This window comes from Polyergus mexicanus, unplaced genomic scaffold (assembly GCF_030449975.1).
Source record: "Polyergus mexicanus isolate NDT 795.1 unplaced genomic scaffold, iyPolMexi1.0 SCAF_10, whole genome shotgun sequence".
Lineage (NCBI taxonomy): Eukaryota > Metazoa > Arthropoda > Insecta > Hymenoptera > Formicidae > Polyergus > Polyergus mexicanus.
In genome coordinates this window covers 7,165,692-7,185,706 of record NW_027223330.1, presented here as the reverse complement: position 1 = coordinate 7,185,706, position 20,015 = coordinate 7,165,692, and the positions used below count along the sequence as shown (strand labels likewise).

The window sequence follows — 20,015 nt, the reverse complement described above, 5'->3', positions numbered from 1 at the left end:
ATATGGACTTTTCTTCCCGGGAAACTTTTCATAAATGTTTCAGTTTGTTTTAAACTATTTATTATTCACAAAACAAAATTTAAGACAGATCTATAATTATCTTATAATTTTAGGTGTTCATTTTAATGTATCTATGTATCGAATACATTTTTTTTATACGTGCTATTTTATTTCTTAGAATATTTTCTTTGCATTACATGATTAATTATTGAAAGCATTAATTATTAAAATTTTGTTCCGATATAAGAATATTTTTATTATCATTTCCTATTATTACTGTGTATAAATATTACATTATTTCTATTAATTTAAAGTCTATATCAATATTAATAATTATCATGACCCATTTAAAATGGTGCAAAGGGCTCTATCATCACTTGCCCAAACTCGCGCATGACCATGGACAGCTTGGCTTCACAAAATAAGCGGAGTTGCGCTACTGTATTATACTGTGATCCCATCGTCGGCATTTTAAATTATTCTTCTTAATATTTTTTCTACAATAAATACCTCATTTGCCACATGCTGCCTTTGAACCTTCTCGAAGGTTCCTTTATAGACAAGCCCGAAAGAAAAAATAACAATTTTTTTTTCTTTTCACGATTCCTACGTGTCGATTTTTTGTCTTCTTCGTATATATAATTATCCTTCGTCGACAGCTATTGTATTTCTTGGGACAGATGAAAATAAATTACTCTATAATATAACCTACCTAACTTTCCAATTACTATTCCAAATGGCCAGTTGATGTTTTTATTTAAATATTCACATACCGCAACTCTCTCCTATCTTAAATTGTTTAACATTAATTAAGGTTGTAACAATGCACCCCCCATTGTTACTTGGCAGTTGACCCGCCAAAAGTCTGTTGCCCGGCAAGCATCGGCCGGGCAATGACAGAGGCGCTTGGCGCCCTTTTTTTATACTTTCACAATAACCGAACGATATCGGAAATGCCGTACAGCCGTTATACGGCTGCCGTTACGGCCCGAACTCCGAAGACCGTCGAGTGTCTCCGAAAAGTACCGAGCGCTCCGATACCGAAACGCCGCGTCGTTTTCCCGCCGCGGGGTAGCGGCGCGCATCGTTAATTACCGATCCCGAAAACAACGCGTCGTTACACCCATTAGAATAAGCGACGCAGTTACCGTTATGCGCTCGGTATAAAAAGGCCGCCGAAATACATCTCTGCACCAGACCGGTACCTGAATCCGCTCGAGCAGTACGCTCCGAGATACGATACCATATCCGATCCTAAATTCGCAGTAACGACGGAACATTGACGTGTTCGTAGCCTCCGCCGAGCATTCTCGGTTTCCGTGCAGTCTCCAAAATCCTAACGCAATTCCGATTAACTCGACGAGAGCGGAGTATTCGCCGCTCTCCTAGATTACGGTCTAATATCCGACCGCTCCAGCCATCTAGATCGTGGATTTGAGAATTCGCTGCACCTTCGAGCTTTCTCGACTTCGCCGAGCTATCCTCGACTCCGCGTACGGAAGCAGGGACGGAGAGTTCTCCGCCCGATCGAGGGTTTTCAATCTCCGATCGCCTCTCCCGTACAACTGGGAATACGCGAATAATCACGCGGTAACGATCAGCCACGTTTTTACGATACTCGCGAAACTAATCATCGCGCCAAAATACCTGTCGCATACCACTCCATTGTATTCCGCGCGCCGTCAAAATAAACACGGCCTTGCCGTACGCCGACGATTTCGATACATCGAAACTAACGTCGGAATTACTAGCGCACTTTTATTATCACGTGCTCCCGATATTTTCGCACCGACTTATCACGCGATAATTCTAGCGCACTGAATATCTTTCGCGCTCCTTTACCTGTGTTCTGTAAGCCGTCACGTACTCGCTCCGCGTTGTACTGTGACCATCGCCGGAAGAGACAAAATAAATAAACTAAATCACATCCAAAGTTTACCGTGTGTCTCACCCCTTTCTCGAGCCTTGATCGCAATTGAGCTAATCCACGCGTTTGCGAAAGCAGATCTGTTACAAACAATTGTTAAACAAATAGATTAAATATGTAACACAAAAGTCTAAATTTCGAAATTTGTTCAAAACTTTTACATTATTTTAGAAAATATCTTACATGTTCTCCACATTAACTTACCGATGAAAACTATCTAACAATAAGTACATTAGAAAGTCCTATGATTCTAACTCAAAGAGTAGCGAATCGAGAGGAAAATATGGGAAGCGAAACGTAATGGGGAAAGAAGACAATGTTATTGAGCGAGGAATTGAGAGAGGACAAGTTCTAATTATTTTAGGACTGTTGGCAAGAGGGAAAGGGAAGGGGAATTGAAAGGGGTGAGGTCGTTTGTATAGGCCATAGGATTACGATTTATTTTTAATGGTGAGAATAGAAAGAAGCGACTTCTGTCCGCGATCTATGCCGATCTTCTAGGGTTATGGTGTAACGATACCGTTATGAACTGCCTCGCGGGCCGACCAGCTGCCCGCATTATGAGGCTCGGTGCCTATGGTACCCCTAAGCTCCTATGCCCGTATCGCGATCCATAGGAATTGCCTCACCACGCACCGAATCGCATGAGCGCGATATCGACCGATGCGTTCCGCCTGGTATATAAGACAGCCCAGTGAGCGTATCGATACCAGTTCCCGATCCCGAGTCACAACTCCTAATCCGAAACCGATTTTGGCGTTAAACCAGGCTACGGACTTCCTGTAATTAGGCCGAGTTTCCCGGTTGCTGGGACGGCGTATCCTGGTATCCCGCGTTAAGTCAGGTCACGGGCTTCCCGTGATTATGCCGGGCTTCTCGGTTGTTAGGACGGCGTACTCTGTTACCTCGCGTTAAACCAGATCACAGGCTTCTCATGGTTATGCCGGGCTTCCTATGGTTATGCCGAGCTTCCCGGTTGCTGGAACGGTGCATCCTGCTAGATTGTAAGTTCTTTGTATATGTCATCTGTAAATGTCATCAAGTTATACATTGAGGCGGAGCGTTCGGGAGATTGGCATTTGCACTTGCGGTGTATTCGTGAAATGCTGCCTATTTTCCACGCAACGGGTCGTTTGGCTAAATCCGCCCAGTTATGTCTCCAGGACATGTCGAATCTCTAACAAGTCAGGACGGTAAACGAATATCAAAAATTCACGGAAAACAGTTATTTCACTATCAAAAGGTCCGACAAAATGACTTCGTAAAATTGGACAGATATGACTATAGAGCAGACGATTATGCGCCTTTTGAGGTCTGAAGAAGGAGTTACATATGGATGTGGAATATCCGACAGCGTTCTTGCCAGATGAATTCTTGCTATGCCAACAGCCTATGAGGTTATTGACTAAATAGAGGAGTTTTCCGGAGTAAGATGGACCACAGGTAAACAACACATTGATTTGCGATCGAGCCGGATTAAAAGAGACATGGAAGATTGCGCGCGCCTGATAGAATGGCTGGAATTACGTGATCCATTCCCCACATGCAATGAACTGAGATAGATATCCACTGGTTTGGTTGGAGGGCCCAAAATTAATTGCGACCAAGCAATTGAAATTGGAACAACTGCAATGAAGTCGATGGTAGGGTTCAGTCTAGCAAATTTAAAATTGAAGTGTTCAAATCGAGTCCAGACTTTAGCTGTTATGAACCGAGTTGTAGAAATCCGTGGAGAAGTGGTCACTGCCAATATGACCTTACTATTCCAACGAATAGTTGTATTACTGTATGGCAATGAGGAGGCCACGCGTGATGCATTTTACTACGAATTGGCACCTTTTCCATTGTCTTTATTCTATAATCAAGGTTTCATGAGAACATCGAAGAAATCCGATGTATATAAATCATTGACACCAATAACAGCCGATAAATTCGCTTGGACTGGAAGCAGAATAATTGTCGATGACGGATTTTTATTCCATCGAGTAGTATGGTCGCTGGAGAATACTTATACCGAGAATACTTAAACGACTGACATGACGATAAATGTTGTTCGGATCATTATTGTAGATAATTTTACGCTCTACAAAAAAGGGTACGCATAGTTTTTTACTTTATTTTGCTTGATTTTCAAGGTATTTGAAAAAATACAAAAAAAGTCGCGTTTTTTGTTTATAATATTGTTAATAATCTTCTATTTCCCATTAATCTTCCTTCGCAAAATTCATTAATGCGGCGTAATGGAGTATACATATATATATTTGCGCTCTCTCTCTCTCTCTCTCTCTCTCTCTCTCTCTCTCTCTTTCTCAAGTGCCTGGAGGTAATAATCATGAACACTCTGTCTTGAGAGAAACAGGTTATGAATATGACGGACAAGATCCACTCGGTTCTGTATCAACTAAAATTCTTCAAGCATTTACTACCTGAGGCTCTTAAATCTAGACTTGTTACTTCACTAGTCTATCCTTATGTTGATTACTGCTGCGCAGCCTACACTGACATGACGGTTGAGCACAATTTGAAACTCCACAGATCCATTAATTCGTGCATTAGATTTATTTTTAATGTTAGAGCAGATGAGTATATCACGCCTTACTATGAGAAGCTCGGTTGGTTCAAAATTGACACTTGGAGAGCCTATTTTGTGGGCTTACTGTACAGGATATTACAAACTGGGCAGCCTAGCCTCCTGCGCTCCACTTTAAATTATAGGATTTTACCATCAAACCGAGCTACCAGAACTCCGAAAGACATCTTGATTCAACCACAATGCAGGACTGAATTGTTTAAGCGTTCTCTTAGGCTTGCTGCGGCCAGGCTGTGGAACGGTCTCCCTCCTTCCGTTCGGAATGTAAGAGCACTTACAGATTTCAAGCAGGAGCTTTATGCGCATTTGTTTGTTTGTCCGCCCGTAAGATCACGTTTTTTGACTTTTGCTGTTTCTGGCTTGCTTGCGTCTCTCTCTCTCTCTCTCTCTCTCTCTGGCATACCACCTCATCTCTCTTTTTCTCATTTTTCATCTCTCTCGCACTTCATATATTTAACGTTTATTGTTACCGTTTATTTGTTTTTATTATAGCATACATATGTTTATTGCACACTTAAACTTTCACACACACACATAACATTCAGTCATATATATATGCTTACATATACATTCACACACACGCATTTCTATTATAGCATACATATGTGTACACTTTAACTTTCATGCACACACATAACATTCAGTCACATGTATATGCTTACATATACACTCACACACACGCCTGCACCACATGTATATTATATTGTACACTTTTTATGTATTGTTCTTTTGCACTTGAAGGGATTCGTCCTAGAGCGCTCAATAAATAAAGCTTTCTCTCTTTCTCTCTTTCTTTCTCTCATTTATTATAAATTTTAAAATTATAATTTTATAAAAGAGTATATACAAAAGGATAATCGTACATGAGCGGTGTGAATGCACCTTGAGGGACAAAACCGCTTTGTCTGTGTGCTTGTGAGCATACGTACGTGAGTCTAAAACTTGTCTTGGAAAAAAATGAAAATGTTATAATTCTGATATACAATTATCATTTCTCAGGATTGTCTGCACCAATCTTATTCGAACTGGTCGCAACCGAAAGCTTGTATCCATGTTATATCATAAAAGTGCCATTAAATTTGTTATTATGGCTTTAATTCCTGAGGTATTTTAATCGAAAATTTATGAGATGTAAAACTCCTAAGCTACTTAAAAAACTCCATAAACTACTTGATAGCGCCGTGGCTCCTGTACATAGGCAAAACTATTGACAGCCAGTAGGTTTTCTTTATGTTTGGAGTCGATGCTACCGTGTCGCTTGATAAAGCAATATTGAAAAAGTGAAGTTTGTGTACGTTATATTTGTTGTAGGGTAAACATGAAAAAAGTGTTTGTTTACATTTATGGGATAGATATATGGTCATAGATATTGTGTCCGCAGATGGAAATCGATATTACTCGAATATGCGCGACACAACCGGCATTCGCGTACTGCGACGTAAATAAAGAACAAGAGGAACTTTAATAACAGCTCAGAACGCAGAACACAAAGCACAGAACAGATAATTTCATAATCCGTCAATCCGTCCGCTCGGAATCACCACCGACGCGAGACTCCAAGATGACTGATCTCTTTCAAAATCTCCGCCGTTGTTTAATAACAACCCTTAGCAACGTATTTGGGGTTGTTCTCCCGGAGACGGGTACAGCAGATTCAGGAATAATCGCTACAGATGACTCACAGGAATGCAACACTACTCTCCTTCTTCAAGACAATCCCGTCCCGACAATCAATGGTAGAAGGGTTGTTCTAAATTGAATGAGTTGACCGTTGTCTTCTTCTTCCAAGGCGTTGACTCCAGGGTACCAAAACGGTTTTCTGCTCTACCTTGAGTTGCAGGTTACTGAGCACCGTCATGATCCAGAACTCAATCGACTTCAATAAATCTTGAAATTACAGTAGCTGTCCCTCGTTCTTCGCCTTATTTCCGGAAATATCCAATACTGTTGCATCTCCGCATCTCGAAATAAGGGAACGAATTTTCGGACAAGAGAAGGGTATCTACCATGGACCCGACATCCTCATATGAGGACTTCTCAAACCCCTGCCTCGGCATTCGCCCTAAGACTCGTCGGGAAAACCACGGCTCAAAAACCGCAGATGAAGCAGTCCTCTATCAAAAGAATTCTCTTCCTTCTTACAACTCTGTCTCTTTCCGGAGAACGTAGAACTCTCTTCCCCTCTTCTCTCTTTACATCATTCCTCCAAGAAATTATTTCCTTAAACATAAATAAAGAAAACAAACACATGCCAGAATATCCACTTAAAATTGAAAAACAGTAAAATATAATAATTATTATTATTTAAACTTGGGCTCCGAAAACTTTTCTAATACAATATTTGCTTTTCATGAAATGGGGCCAATCTATCAGCATGGATTATTTAATTTTTATGCTTGCTCGATTTCTGAATTCCGAATACAACATCGCTAAATTTCCTAATTATTTTAGAAAAACCTTCCCAATTGTTTTGTAATTTAGGCGCTTTTCCCTTAAATCTTCGAGGATTATAAAACCATACATTAGGACCGATATCGAAATTTAATTTGCCTAGCCCTCTGATCATAACGCGTCTTAGATTGGAGTGATTGAAAATTTAAACATTGCCAAACACTGTTATGAATATCCTGTAACTTCCTTTTTAACTTTCAAATATAACTGCCAATAGACTTCTCCCTCTTTTGCTCTGGAGAATTTCTTCGCAACAAATTTAATGGCAATTTTAAATCCCGTGCAAAATACAATTCAGCCGGGCAAACACTCGTGGCTTCATGTTTTGAAGATCGATAAGCCATTAAATACATATGAATCCAACTATCCCAATCTTTCTAATTTTCTGAAATAAATTTAGTTAAATAATTCAAAATTGTTTGATGATGACATTCAACCTGATCGTCAGTGGTTGTAAAGCTGTTGTCCTAGTTTTCCTTATCCCTAATAGACGTGTCATTTCCTGAAAAATTCTTGAATCAAAGTTTTTTCCTTGATCTGTGTGGATTTCCAAAGGAGCTCCATGACAAGAAATTAGTTGCTTTACAAAAGCTTCTGTTACCGTATCAGCTCTAATGTTTTTTAATAGAAGAGCTTTAACCCATTTAGTAAAACAGTCGATTACAACCAATAAATATCGATTACCTACGGAAGTAATGGGAAGAGGACCAAGTATATCCATCTGAACTCTTTCAAATGGAGAACCTACATTATAAATTTGTAACAGAGATTTCCCTTTTCCTGAAGGATCTTGTTTCGCTACACAAATTTTATACGAACGACATCAATTTTCCACATCATATTTACATATAGCCCAAAAACGTTTCCGGATCTTTTCCAACGTTTTATTAATCCCAAAATGACCGCCGGACAAGGAATCATGGGCTACTTCCAATATTTGATTTATGCAATTTCTAGGGACAATAATCTGAAAAATAATAGATTTCAAATTTAGCAGCTTCCACTTTTTATATAGAACATTCTTCAAAATTAATGCATCCCAATAGGAAACAATATATTTTTGTCGAAATATCCTGCATGGCAATTTCTTGTCGAGGAGGACGTATTCCCGATTCCTTTCCTCATAAGAAAATCGAAATAATCGGATCCTCCGATTGTTTCTTCCGCCATTCTTCTAAACAATCTTCCCCTAAAACTATTCGAGTAACCAAATTCTCTTTAAATTCTACTTTCGTACAATAATCACAACCTAATTCCGCACAAGGATGTCTTGACAGCCCATCAGCATTTTGATGTAGTTGTCCCTTCCGATGAATGATTTCAAACTCATATTGCTGCAATCTTTCTAACCAACGGGTTAATTGACTTTCTAAATTCTTAAAGGACATCAACCAACGAAGTGAAATATGATCCGTTCGAATTAATAATCCCCTTCCATACTAATAATGATGAAAAGACTTCAGTGATTCCACAATAGCCAATAATTCCCTTCGAGTCACGCAATAATTCTTTTCTGTTTTACTCAAAATTTGACTGAAATAGGCAATAACTTTTTTAGTTCCATCTTGAACTTGTGACAAAACTGCTCCAATCCCATGATTTGAAGCATCAGTGTCAAAGATAAACTCTCTTGTTTCCATAGAAAAAGATAAAATTGGTAAAGAAATCAATTTTTCTTTTAACTCTTCAAATACTTGTTGACAAGATTGAGACCATTCAAATGTGACCTGATTCTCAGTGAACATAAACAGAGGTTTTGCTATTAAAAAAAAACTTTTCACAGCCATCATTCCCTCAAAACATTTGCTAAAAACAATCACATCATCAAGATATACCAAACAGATTTTAGATAAAATATCTCGAAGAACTTTTCCATTAGACAAAAGTAACTGGAGCATTGCATAAGCCAAATGACATGACTGTAAATTGCCATAAACCAATTTCCTACGGAAAACGCCGTCTTTTTTTTATACTCAGAAAAAAATTTCATTTGCCAATATCCACTCTTTAGATCTAGAGCCGAAAACCAGGAATTCCCTGATAACTGGTCCAAAATATCCTCAATACGTGATAGTGGATAAGAATCTATGACCATGACCGCATTCAACTTCCTATAATCCACACAAAATCTTAATGATCCATCCTTCATCTTAACTAGTACCACAGAAAAAACCCACGGATTTTAATATTCTTCAATTACATCCAGTAACTTCATTTCCGGAATAATCTGACTTACTTTGTCTCTAAAATGTATGGGGACCCTTCGAGTCTGTTTAATAGGATTGGAATTTATGTTGATGACATGCTTTAAAACTTCACAGTTTTCTGCAATTAAATCTTCCGAAAACACATTATAAAATTCGTTTAAGAATTTAGCAAAAACATCCCTTTGAGAAATATTTAGGTTTTTAGAATTTTCTTCAAAAAATGTTTCCAAGAAACAAGGAACTTTCTCTTTAGAAATCACTCGCGAACATGGAAACTCAATATCTTTATAATACTCAAAATTCCCGAATTATGACTCAAAAACTTTGCCCAAATCAATTATTTCAAGAAAATCAATATGCAACGTAATATGCAATCATCCGAAATATTAGCAACTAGAATCGGAACATCCAAAGAATATTTTCCTAATTCTATTCCGACAATAACTTTATAATTCACTGAAACAGTCTCTCCCGTTGGATATTTTAAACTATATACATCTATTTCATATTGTTGCTTTGGCCCCCTGACCAAGCTTTCATTTAAAATTGAAACATCGGAGCCTGTATCTATTTTAAATACACAATTTCCACTATCTAACATTCCCTTGTAACAAAAAGAATTTTTCTTAATTCTGTTTATTTTGTAAAAAACGATTATACAATTTTTCCGGGGCATTTATTTTGTCAGCCGAATTTGGCACGCAGATTTCGACTAATGCTTATTTTCCATTAAAGACGGGTATTCTGAGCGAAAGTGCCCCTGAGCATCACATTGCCAACATTCTTTCTTTGTCTGCAAGAATTTATTTTTTTGATCCTTACAATTGAATTTACTTTGTTTAACAAAGTTTCTCTTATCAAAATCTTTTTCCCGTTTCCCATTTTTTTCCTTGAAATTAAATTTATTAAATTTATTATTATTTCCCTGTTGACTACATATGTTTTTAACAAAACTATTTTCTTGTATGATTTTAACAGCCATTCCCCTTTCTATAGCTGATTTTAAAGAAGAAACACTCTCCAGCTGTAAAATTCGTTTCACAAATCCGTCCGTGCGCGCAAGCAATTTTATCTCTCATCTCATCTGAGCATTCGGGATAAGCCAAACGAGACAATTTCTCTAAATATGTGTCTAAGGTTGCTAAATCTTCCGAATATTTTTGTTTCCTATTTGTAAATTGGGTGTAATATGTCTGAGCTAAGTGCCCTTCCCCAAAACGCAATTCTAATTTCGATTTTAATTTCTCGAATCGTAAATTTTCAATTTCAAAAATTCCATCTAAAACCAAACGCGCTTTTCCCCTCAAACATGATGCTGACGCTACTGTTTTAAAAACATCATTCCACAAATTGGCCCGCGCTATCAAATCAAACTGTGTCATAAATTCGCGTAAAAGGACGCTTCCATCATAATTTTCGAGTTTCAATTTATATCCAAGCTCATTTTCTCTAAAAGAATTTTGGCTTCGAGCTACCGATCTCTATTATTAGATGGACTTAGCTTTTGCCATTATCGGAAAATCTCTCCCATTCGGCAAAACTCACTGTCCCGCTCATGCAGTTGCGATTCAAATTCAGCTCGCATCCGCAATCGCTCCTCGCGAAGCTCCCGAATTTCCCGCATTGCAGATTGCAGAGTAATTGCCTCCAACGACGGCCTCGATGTTGCATCTTAAAGCGTCGTCGAAGCGCAAATTCGTGTGGAAACTTCTGTTATTAAATCCTGTTGCTCCATTGTCATAACTCACGCTCGCTTTTCTTTTAAAATACACAAAACGGTCCGTTGTATCCCGGACTCCCAAAATATTGTGTTTGCCGATCGAAATCGATATTACACAAACACGCGCGACATAACCGACACTCGCGTACCGCGATGTAAATTATTAACACTCTTTTAAAAGAACAAAAAGAACTTTAATAATAGCACAGAACACTATTAAACAAGGAATACGGAATGGGTAATAACAGTAATCGTAATCTCAAAAACGTCCGCTTGGAATGTATCCGTCGCGAGACTCTCAAGATGGCCGATCACTCTCAAGATGTTCACCGTTGTTTAACAACAACTCTTGGCGTGTTATTTACGGGTAGAAAAGGTTGGATCTTCAATAAAAGATTATAGAATGTCCAATGTTTGATCTGAATTTGTTGATGATGTTGGCCTTTTTCCCGTTTTGTAAGATCTTTCATGTTTTCAGTTTCTTCAAAACGCTTTATTGTTTGTCCGACAGTTTGATAACTTCGAAACGAGTGACTTAAAGCGGATAAAATTATATTTTGAAAATATTTCAAGAAGGACTATAAGAATATGCGATAAAAAATAGATTTTTTTTTTAAATTCAAGATGACTTTGTTTTGACTTTGACGACGCCACTCAAGGATCAAACTGAATAAAATCAATAAATAGATCTTTTTAAACCCTACAATTTTTATATGAAACTTATATTTTTCGAAATATTCCGGTGTTGACCTTTTTATACATCTTATACAAGGTGTCCGACAAGTAAGTGACTAAACGAAAGGTGGAGGTAAATTGGGTCAAACTGAATTGAAAAGTTCTGAACCATTTTTTTTATAACGCTTAATAAAGGAATTATTATTGAGTAATTTCTGGCCAATCAGCGCCAATCTTTAGCCCGGTGCACATCGGTGAGCCGCGCGCCATGAAGTGTGCCCCTCCGCATACTATCAGGCACACGGTTCACCGACGTGCGCTCGGCTAAAAGTCGGCACTGATTGATCAGACTTTATTCAATAATAACTTCTTTATTTAGCGTTATAAAAAAAATGGTTCAGGACTTTTCGACTCAGTTTGACCCAATCTACCTCCACCTTTGGTTTGGTCACTTATTTGTCGGACACTCTGTATACTTATATAGAGAATGTGTACACAGAATATATGTGCATATATTTTATTAAACTTGTACATATGTATGTACTTTGGATCTTCTATGTATATTGTGGTTAATTTGCTTATAGTATAATTCACATTCTTTATATGTACATTGCATCAAAAAAGTATATTTGTGGAAAATACAATGTTGTGCTTCTATGTAAGAACAGAGAAACGTTCGAGAATCCGATCATCAGATGAAAAACTAGAATGTCAGGCTTATTTCTTTTAAATGAATTTATTTTAATAAAATACTAGTGCGCGATTACAAGTTGGAATACTCTTTTAATCGCATGTATTCTTTAAACAGAGCTTAGCAGCTTTATTCCGTGTTTGAACTATAAGTATTTTCGATTTACTTTGTATTCACGATCCTTTGAATAGTTGTTGGTCGGTCATGTATATTGATATGAATTTATGTAGCGACTGATGATTTTATTGTCTCGTTTTTTGTTAAATTTTTGGAGGGAAGCGCTTATATAGCGACATGACCATAAATAGTCGTTTCACTGGATACGTGACGGTAAGATACCCCAAGGTATCAGCGTGAGTTCCAGTCGCTTGCTGAATTCGCAGTTTCAGCATCCCATGGTTTTTATTTCCCGTAAAATAAAATTGTATAGCCTCATAGCATACTATTACATATTACACATTATATATTATATATTATATACATGTACACATTACATACATACATACACACATAAACTATGTATATACAATGTATACATATACTAACAATAACTATATTTTAATATTTTGTGAAACGTTATAAATCATTTATTATTTACTATATTGGATGAGAGCAACATAGATTAAATATAAAAATTAAGAAGAAAAACCTACATGCATGTAATATTTTAATTTTAATTAAACATATTAAGAATTGTTATTATATATCTTGTTAGTTATATCTAATTAGTAATGGTTGAAAACCAGATCCATATCAATATAATTTTTTTAATTCAGATTACTTAAGAAATTATTAAATAATTTCTTAGTTATAATATTAACATTGATAAAACTGCATAAAAGGTAACACCGATTTTATTGCTACTTGTTGTAGGAGAGATTTTTCTAAGTAATTCCCGTAAGAAATTTGTGAGGGACGGCATTAGTTTAGGAGATATAACAAATTTATGTTTCATAATTTTAATGCTTTTTCTTTTATGAAATAAAGAAAAATGAAGTTTGTTTACCTTGTATTTGTGTAAAGCAGACATGAAAAAGTGTTTGTTTACATTTATGTGATAGGTATACAATCATGGATATTTTATCAATAATGTGTTTCCCGTATTTCTCACAGTTCGTTAAAAGTTTTCAATATGCGATTAGATATATGAATTTCTAAGTTTTGTTGAAGGTAGGAATAAGTTAATAATAAATTTTAGTTTTAAGTCAGAAATAGGTTTGGGTTAGGTTATATGCCACCTGTAAGAGGAAAGGAAGGAGGCGGAACTGCGTCCACTTGGATTTTTCCATCCACACAACAATCGTGGAGTGGACCTCGTTTCGCGTTGTAAAGTATATGCGTGGACACGCTGTGTTCCGCTCCTTCTCCTTCTATAGGGGGGATTCCACTTCCGGAAGATATAATCTAACCCAAACCTATTTTTAGTTTTAAAAGTAAAGTTGGATTGAGAAAAAAATTTTTTTTTCGGAAGGGAAGTGCAGGGGAAGGGGTTAGCCACTTCCCCGCCTACGCGTTCAATAAATAATATTTTTGGAGATATAACTCAATGAGAAATTCATGTAGTTGAAAGCTGTTAACAAACTGCGAGAAATAAATGAAACATTATTGACAAAATATCCATGAACGTGTATCTGTTCCGTAAATATAAACAAACAATTTTTCATCTGCTCTACAACAAATACAACCTTCACTTTACAAACTTCACTTTTCCTGATATTACTTTATAATACCTGAGAAAAAACATTAAGACTGTCAAACTTTAATTTTTTATATCTCTTAAACCGATGCCCCGTCGCCTACTTATTTCTTGCGAGGAATTACTCAGGAAAACCTCCCTTATAACATATTTAAGTAACGATTAAATCGGAAGGATTACTTTTTATGCAGTTTTACCTTTTCTCGTAAGATATTTTGTATTCTATGCTCTTCATTTTGTACAATTTTTTAGTATAAGAGAATTAAAATATAAATTCAAGTATAGTTCAATCCTTTTAATTAATTTAATAATATAAATAATAGAAATAAATATTAAAAAGAAATAAATTTAATTAATACACAGCTCGAGTTAAGATGCGAAAACAACGATTTGTTCGTGAATCCACGATTGGAGGAATTATATAGCGCATTTCATAACCTCGTAGACGAAATAGCCAATATCGCTTGTCACTTACCGCCATTGGAATCATGGGTGAGACTTAAAGGAAAACGAAGACAAGGAAGAGAAAAAAGCATGACGGAGATTGACACTGCTTTGAACATCCACACTACATTTATCTCATTGCCTAGTTGGTACCTGGATGAAACGCATCAACGTTTAAGCGTGGTTCTGCGAGAATCTTTTCGACCTTTAAGTGACTATTTAGAAAAATTGCGATTATGCTTTGGCTGCGTCGTTTATGAGATAGATCGCGATGCAGTGATCGCTTCAATAAATACTGGAACGGAACACTCTTTTGAAGAGTGTGTCGCAAAAGTCGAGGACTTCAATCAATTGGTGCGCGTGATAAATAAAATGGTAAGATAGTCCTTTAATTATATTTTACTTTTTATAATTTAGTTATGACTAGTGACACAGTTCTGGCCGCTTCTAATATTGATTTATAAAAATCAATAGAGATGTGTTTTGCTCTGAGTCATACATAAAAAACAGCGATTGCACATCTGTGCATTTCACACTAAAGTAAAGCTTAATTATTATATGTAACAAAACCATAACATATTGTAGCCGCCGCAGGTCAATTTCGATATATATCGCAGCGCGCAATACAATTGCCACTCACAAGCATTCGCGTCAGGAAATAACAACACTTTTTTATAAAAGAACTCAGTAACTTTAATAATAATTAGGAAATGGAACAAGGATGTATAATAAGAAATATTGAGATAATTATAGCCAGAAAGACGTCTGCCTGATAAGATGGTAGTCGTAAGACTGCTCCAGATGGCGATTATTACAAAATGTCCGCCCTTGTTGATAAACAATCCTCTTTGTGCAACGTGCTAAGATTTGATACATCGAGAATATCGAATACCCCGCGAAAGACAGCTTCCACGCAGGGACAAACACAAAGGCAACGACAGCGCAACAATATACAGAGTGCGTCTTTTTAATTTTAATAGATAAATATTTCGAAAATATGTAATTTTTCAAATAAAAGTTGTATGGTCTAGAGGAAAACGTACCGTAACGGTGACCTTGGTTTGACCTTGGATAGTTGTTTAAAAATCACATGAAGGTCACCTTCAATTTCTTAAATGGAAACCCCCATTTTTTATTGCATATCCTTGTAGCTTATCTCGAGAGTTTTTCAAAACATTTAAAAATAATTATTTTTAAGAAAAAGTATATAATTATTTACAATGTATTTTTTTAAACAATTTTTTACAATGTATTATTTACAATGTATTTTTTTAAACAATTATTTATACTCTCGAGATAAGCTACAAAAATATGCAATAAAAAATGGGAGTTTCCATTTAAGAAATTGAAGGTGACTTTCACGTAATCTTCAAACGATTATACAAGGTCAAACTAATTATTATACGTCCCCCTTTAGACCATACAACTTTTATTTGAGAAGTTTTTTTGTAAAATTGCATATTTTCGAAATATTTGGCTGTTAAAATTAAAAAGAATCACCCTGTATATTAGAGAACAAAAATTAGTAAATGTTCCGATTAACTTATACATCCCGGATCATTTTCATTTTTACATATATTGTAGAGGGTACATTCCTAAATAATATACGCTTTTAATTTTGTGTCAAAGATATGCGATTCTGAAGTATTATAAAAATAACATTTTAAGAAAATGGAGTTTAGCCCCAACCTTGACCTTGATCTTGGTATAGTTCAACTTTATTATAAAGTAAATGCGTGGGTCTTGCAACCCCACCCCGAAAAATTTAACCTGATCCAACCCATCTCCGTGAGATGAATTTTTATTATTTTAAGAAACAATTTATCTCTGGGACATGGGTTAGGTTAGATTTTTTCGGGCTGGGAGTGCAGGGAGAGGAGCCAAGCCTCTCCCTCGCCCACGCGTTTATTTAAAGATTTACTAGTTATTTTTATATATAATAACTCTCTAAAAAAACCTCACAAAGGTAAAAAAAATACGCCAAGTATATAAAAAAAATCCTAAGTTGTACGCAACAAAAAGTTTAATATTTATCCCTAAAAAATAATTTATAAAATTTTTCTTTCAGAAATAATTTTCTCATAAAGAATAAAAAACCTTAAAAAATAATTTTCCCATAAAAAATAAAAAACTAAAAAATAATTTTCCTTCAAAAAATAATTCTAAAAGAATAAAAAACCCGAGAAATATAAAAAATAAAAACTAAATATAAAATCAATAGTTAACTAGCTAAGTATATATGGTAGAAGCAATTCAGTTTGTCAGGGTTTGTAACTTGAAATAGTATTTGTCATAAAATCAATCTTGTATTTATAGAAATATTATTTATAAATCTCTCGAGAAAATTAAATGCATTTTATTTTTATTGAAAAATTACATACTATTATGTTCCAAATAAATATTTTGTATAATATATAAAATAGTATTATTATATTGCGGATTTTATTACAAATAGTAAATCAAAATTTCTTAATTCTTATTGTAATTTTTCAATAAATATAAAATGCTTTTTAATTTTCTCGAGAGAATTATAAATAATATTTATATAAATGCTAGATTGATTTTATGACAAATATTATTTCAAATTACAAACCCTCACAAACTGAATTGCTTCTATATACTTGGCTAATAGATTAGATTTTAACTATTAATTTTATATTTAGTTTTTATTTTTTATATTTTATATTTTTTATTATTTTAGAATTATTTTTTTGAGAAAATTATTTTTTAGTGTTTTATTGTTTATGAGAAAATTATTTTTTAAGGTTTTTTTATTTTTTATGAGAAAATTATTTTTGAAGGAAATATTTTTTAAACATTATTTTTTAGGGATAAATATTAAACTTTTTGTTGCGTACAACTTAGGATTTTTTTATATTTGATAATATCGCAGCTTTATATTCTTTCTGAATATCTCACAATGTAGCAATATTATTAATGGATCCAGAAATTAAAGAATAAGGGCCACTGCACAAGCTTTTCTGTAACACGTTACATTATGTTAAACCCTGATTACAAACTCAGAATTGTATGTTACCTTAAATTTCGGACAACGTATAAAACAAATCGTGATGTAACAACTTGACGTTGTAACGATGCACCCCCCATCGTTACCCGGCACGTAGCCAGCCGGAAGTCTGCCGCCCGGCGAACACCAGCCGGGCAGTGGCAGAGGCGCCTAGCGCCCTTTTTAATACTTAAATCACCGCGGTTGTGATAAACAACCATACGGCCGTTATACGGCCACCGTTACGCCGAAGCCCGAGCACAGCCGAACGCTGCCGAAAGATCCTGAGCGTCACCCGCCGAAACGCCGCGTCGTTTCGCCCAGGGGAAGCGACGCGTTTACCGTAATTACCCGCCGAAAATAACGCGTCGTTATTCCCACCCGGGGGCGAACGACGCAATTACCGATAGACGCTCGGGTATAAAAAGACAGCGTTTCGGCATCTCGGGACCAGAACGATTCCTGAATCCGCTCGAGCAGTACGCTCCGAGATACAGTACCAGAACCGATCCTGAAATTCGCAGCAACGACGGAACGTGAGGTTGACGTGTTCGCAGCCTCCGCCGAGCATTCTCGGTTTCCGTGCAGTCTCCGAAATCCTGACACAAATCCGACTAGCTCGACGAGAGCGGAGTGTTCGCCGCTCTCCTAGATTACCGTCTATCATCCGACCTCTCCAGCCAGCCGGATCGTGGGTTTGCGAGTTCGCTGCCTCATCGAGTTTTCTCGACTCCGCCGCGCTATCCTCAACTCCGCGAACGGAAGCAGGGACGGAGAGTTCTCCGCCCGGTCGAGGGTACTCGATCTCCAATCGCATTCCCCTACCACTGGGAATACGCGCTTAATCCCGCGACAACGATCAAAACCGTTGTGATACTTGCGAATTATAATCGCCGCGCCGAAATACCTGTCGCCTAATATTCCATTATATTCCGCGCGCCGTCAAAATAAACACGGCCTTGCCGTACACGCGCTGACCGACCGCGCCCAATTTCTTGCGCGTCTCGCGCGCCGTCAAAATAAACACGCGCCAAACGACCGCGCCCGATTTCTTGCGCGTTTCGCGTGCCGTCAAAATAAACACGATTTTACGAATATTATAAGCGGTTCGATATATCGAACATCGCGCACCGAATAACGAACGCGCATTGCATCTAGCGCGTTGCATCATCCTCCGCGCGCTTACTATTGTAAATCGACCATTGCCGAACGAGGCAAATAAAGACGATGTCTGTTTACTAAATCTTTCGTGTGTCTCACCTTTTCACGAGCCCTGATCCCGACCAAGCTCATCCACGCACTCGCGAAAAGTAACCCCGTTACAACGTAATGTATAAGGTTTGTGCCTTGACTGAAGTTTAAAGTTATGTACGAGTTTAAACTTATGGTCAGTACTTAACATAATGTGTTATGGAAAAGTTTGGTGGCTCTTAGAATCAGGTGACCAATTGATATACCAGGTATATAAATATGAAACCGGAATTTGCCCATAGCTGGCCCTAGCTGTCAATGTAGTTACCGTCAAACCGCGTCATTGGCGCCATTTTCTTGTTTTGACATCTGATAAAGATTTTCAACTCACAACAATACAAGTTTCATACAACAGCATAGTTTTTAATAGCATTGAACATGTCGAATTTTGTGTTTGGAAACTACGATTTGCGGACAGCATTGATTTTCTGTTACCATTTGAAGAAAACTGCTGCAGAATCGCATCGAATGCTTGTCGAAGCTTACGGTGAGCATGCTCTTGGTAAATCACAGTGCTTTGAGTGGTTTAAAAAATTCAAAAGTGGCGATTTTGACGTGAGAAACGAAGAACGTGGAAAACCACCGAAAAAGTTTGAAGACAGCGAATTGCAAACATTGTTGGATGAGGATGACGCTCAAACGCAACAACAACTCGATTTGAATCAAGCTTTGCGTGAAAAACGACCAGAATATAAAAAAAGGCAACACAAAGTGATTTTGCTTCATGATAATGCACCATCACGCACAGCAAAACCGGTCAAGGAAACGATTGAGGCGTTTAGTCGGGAAATACTTTCGCATGCGGCTTCACTCACCAGACTTGGCTCCATCCGATTACTACTTATTTGCATCGATGGGACACTTGCTAAGCAGCACTTTACTTCTTACGAAAATGTGCGAAAATGGCTCGATGACTGGTTTGCCTCAAAGGAGCAACAGTTTTTTTGGCGTGGCATCCACAAATTGTCAAAGAGATGAGAAAAATGTATAGCTAGCAATGGGCAATACTTCGAATAAAATATTTTTTATCATTTTCATACAATAAACGTGTATTTTCTATACAAAAATTCCGGTTTCATATTTATATACCTGGTAAATACCTTCAATATCTCAATACTTCCTCTCAATACTTTCTAGGAAGTCCATTATTCTTTATTTTCAATGCCACTTGAAGATGGAGAAGAAGTTCATCCTACTTTCTCCTTGAGTTTCCACAAGATAATAACTGATTCTGTGTATTGAATCAAAATGAGGAGGAAGAGTCGGTTAGTAATGCTGAATTGTAGATTTTATTAGAAGATCGTATAAAAGTTCATAATCATTTGGCATTTCTGCGTTGATTAAAACAGAAGCCTA

At 36.7% G+C, this 20,015-nt stretch overlaps 1 protein-coding gene across 1 annotated transcript in view; it reads left to right on the top strand.

Moving 5' to 3' along the window:
- The window catches only part of Dhc62b (Dynein heavy chain at 62B), a 962,114-nt gene that overhangs the window by 50,420 nt on the left and 891,679 nt on the right, over nucleotides 1–20,015 (top strand). The window contains exon 5 of the mRNA XM_070302893.1: nucleotides 14,321–14,776. Coding sequence (XP_070158994.1) covers nucleotides 14,321–14,776 — 456 coding nt within the window. The remainder of the gene's footprint in view (nucleotides 1–14,320; nucleotides 14,777–20,015) is intronic.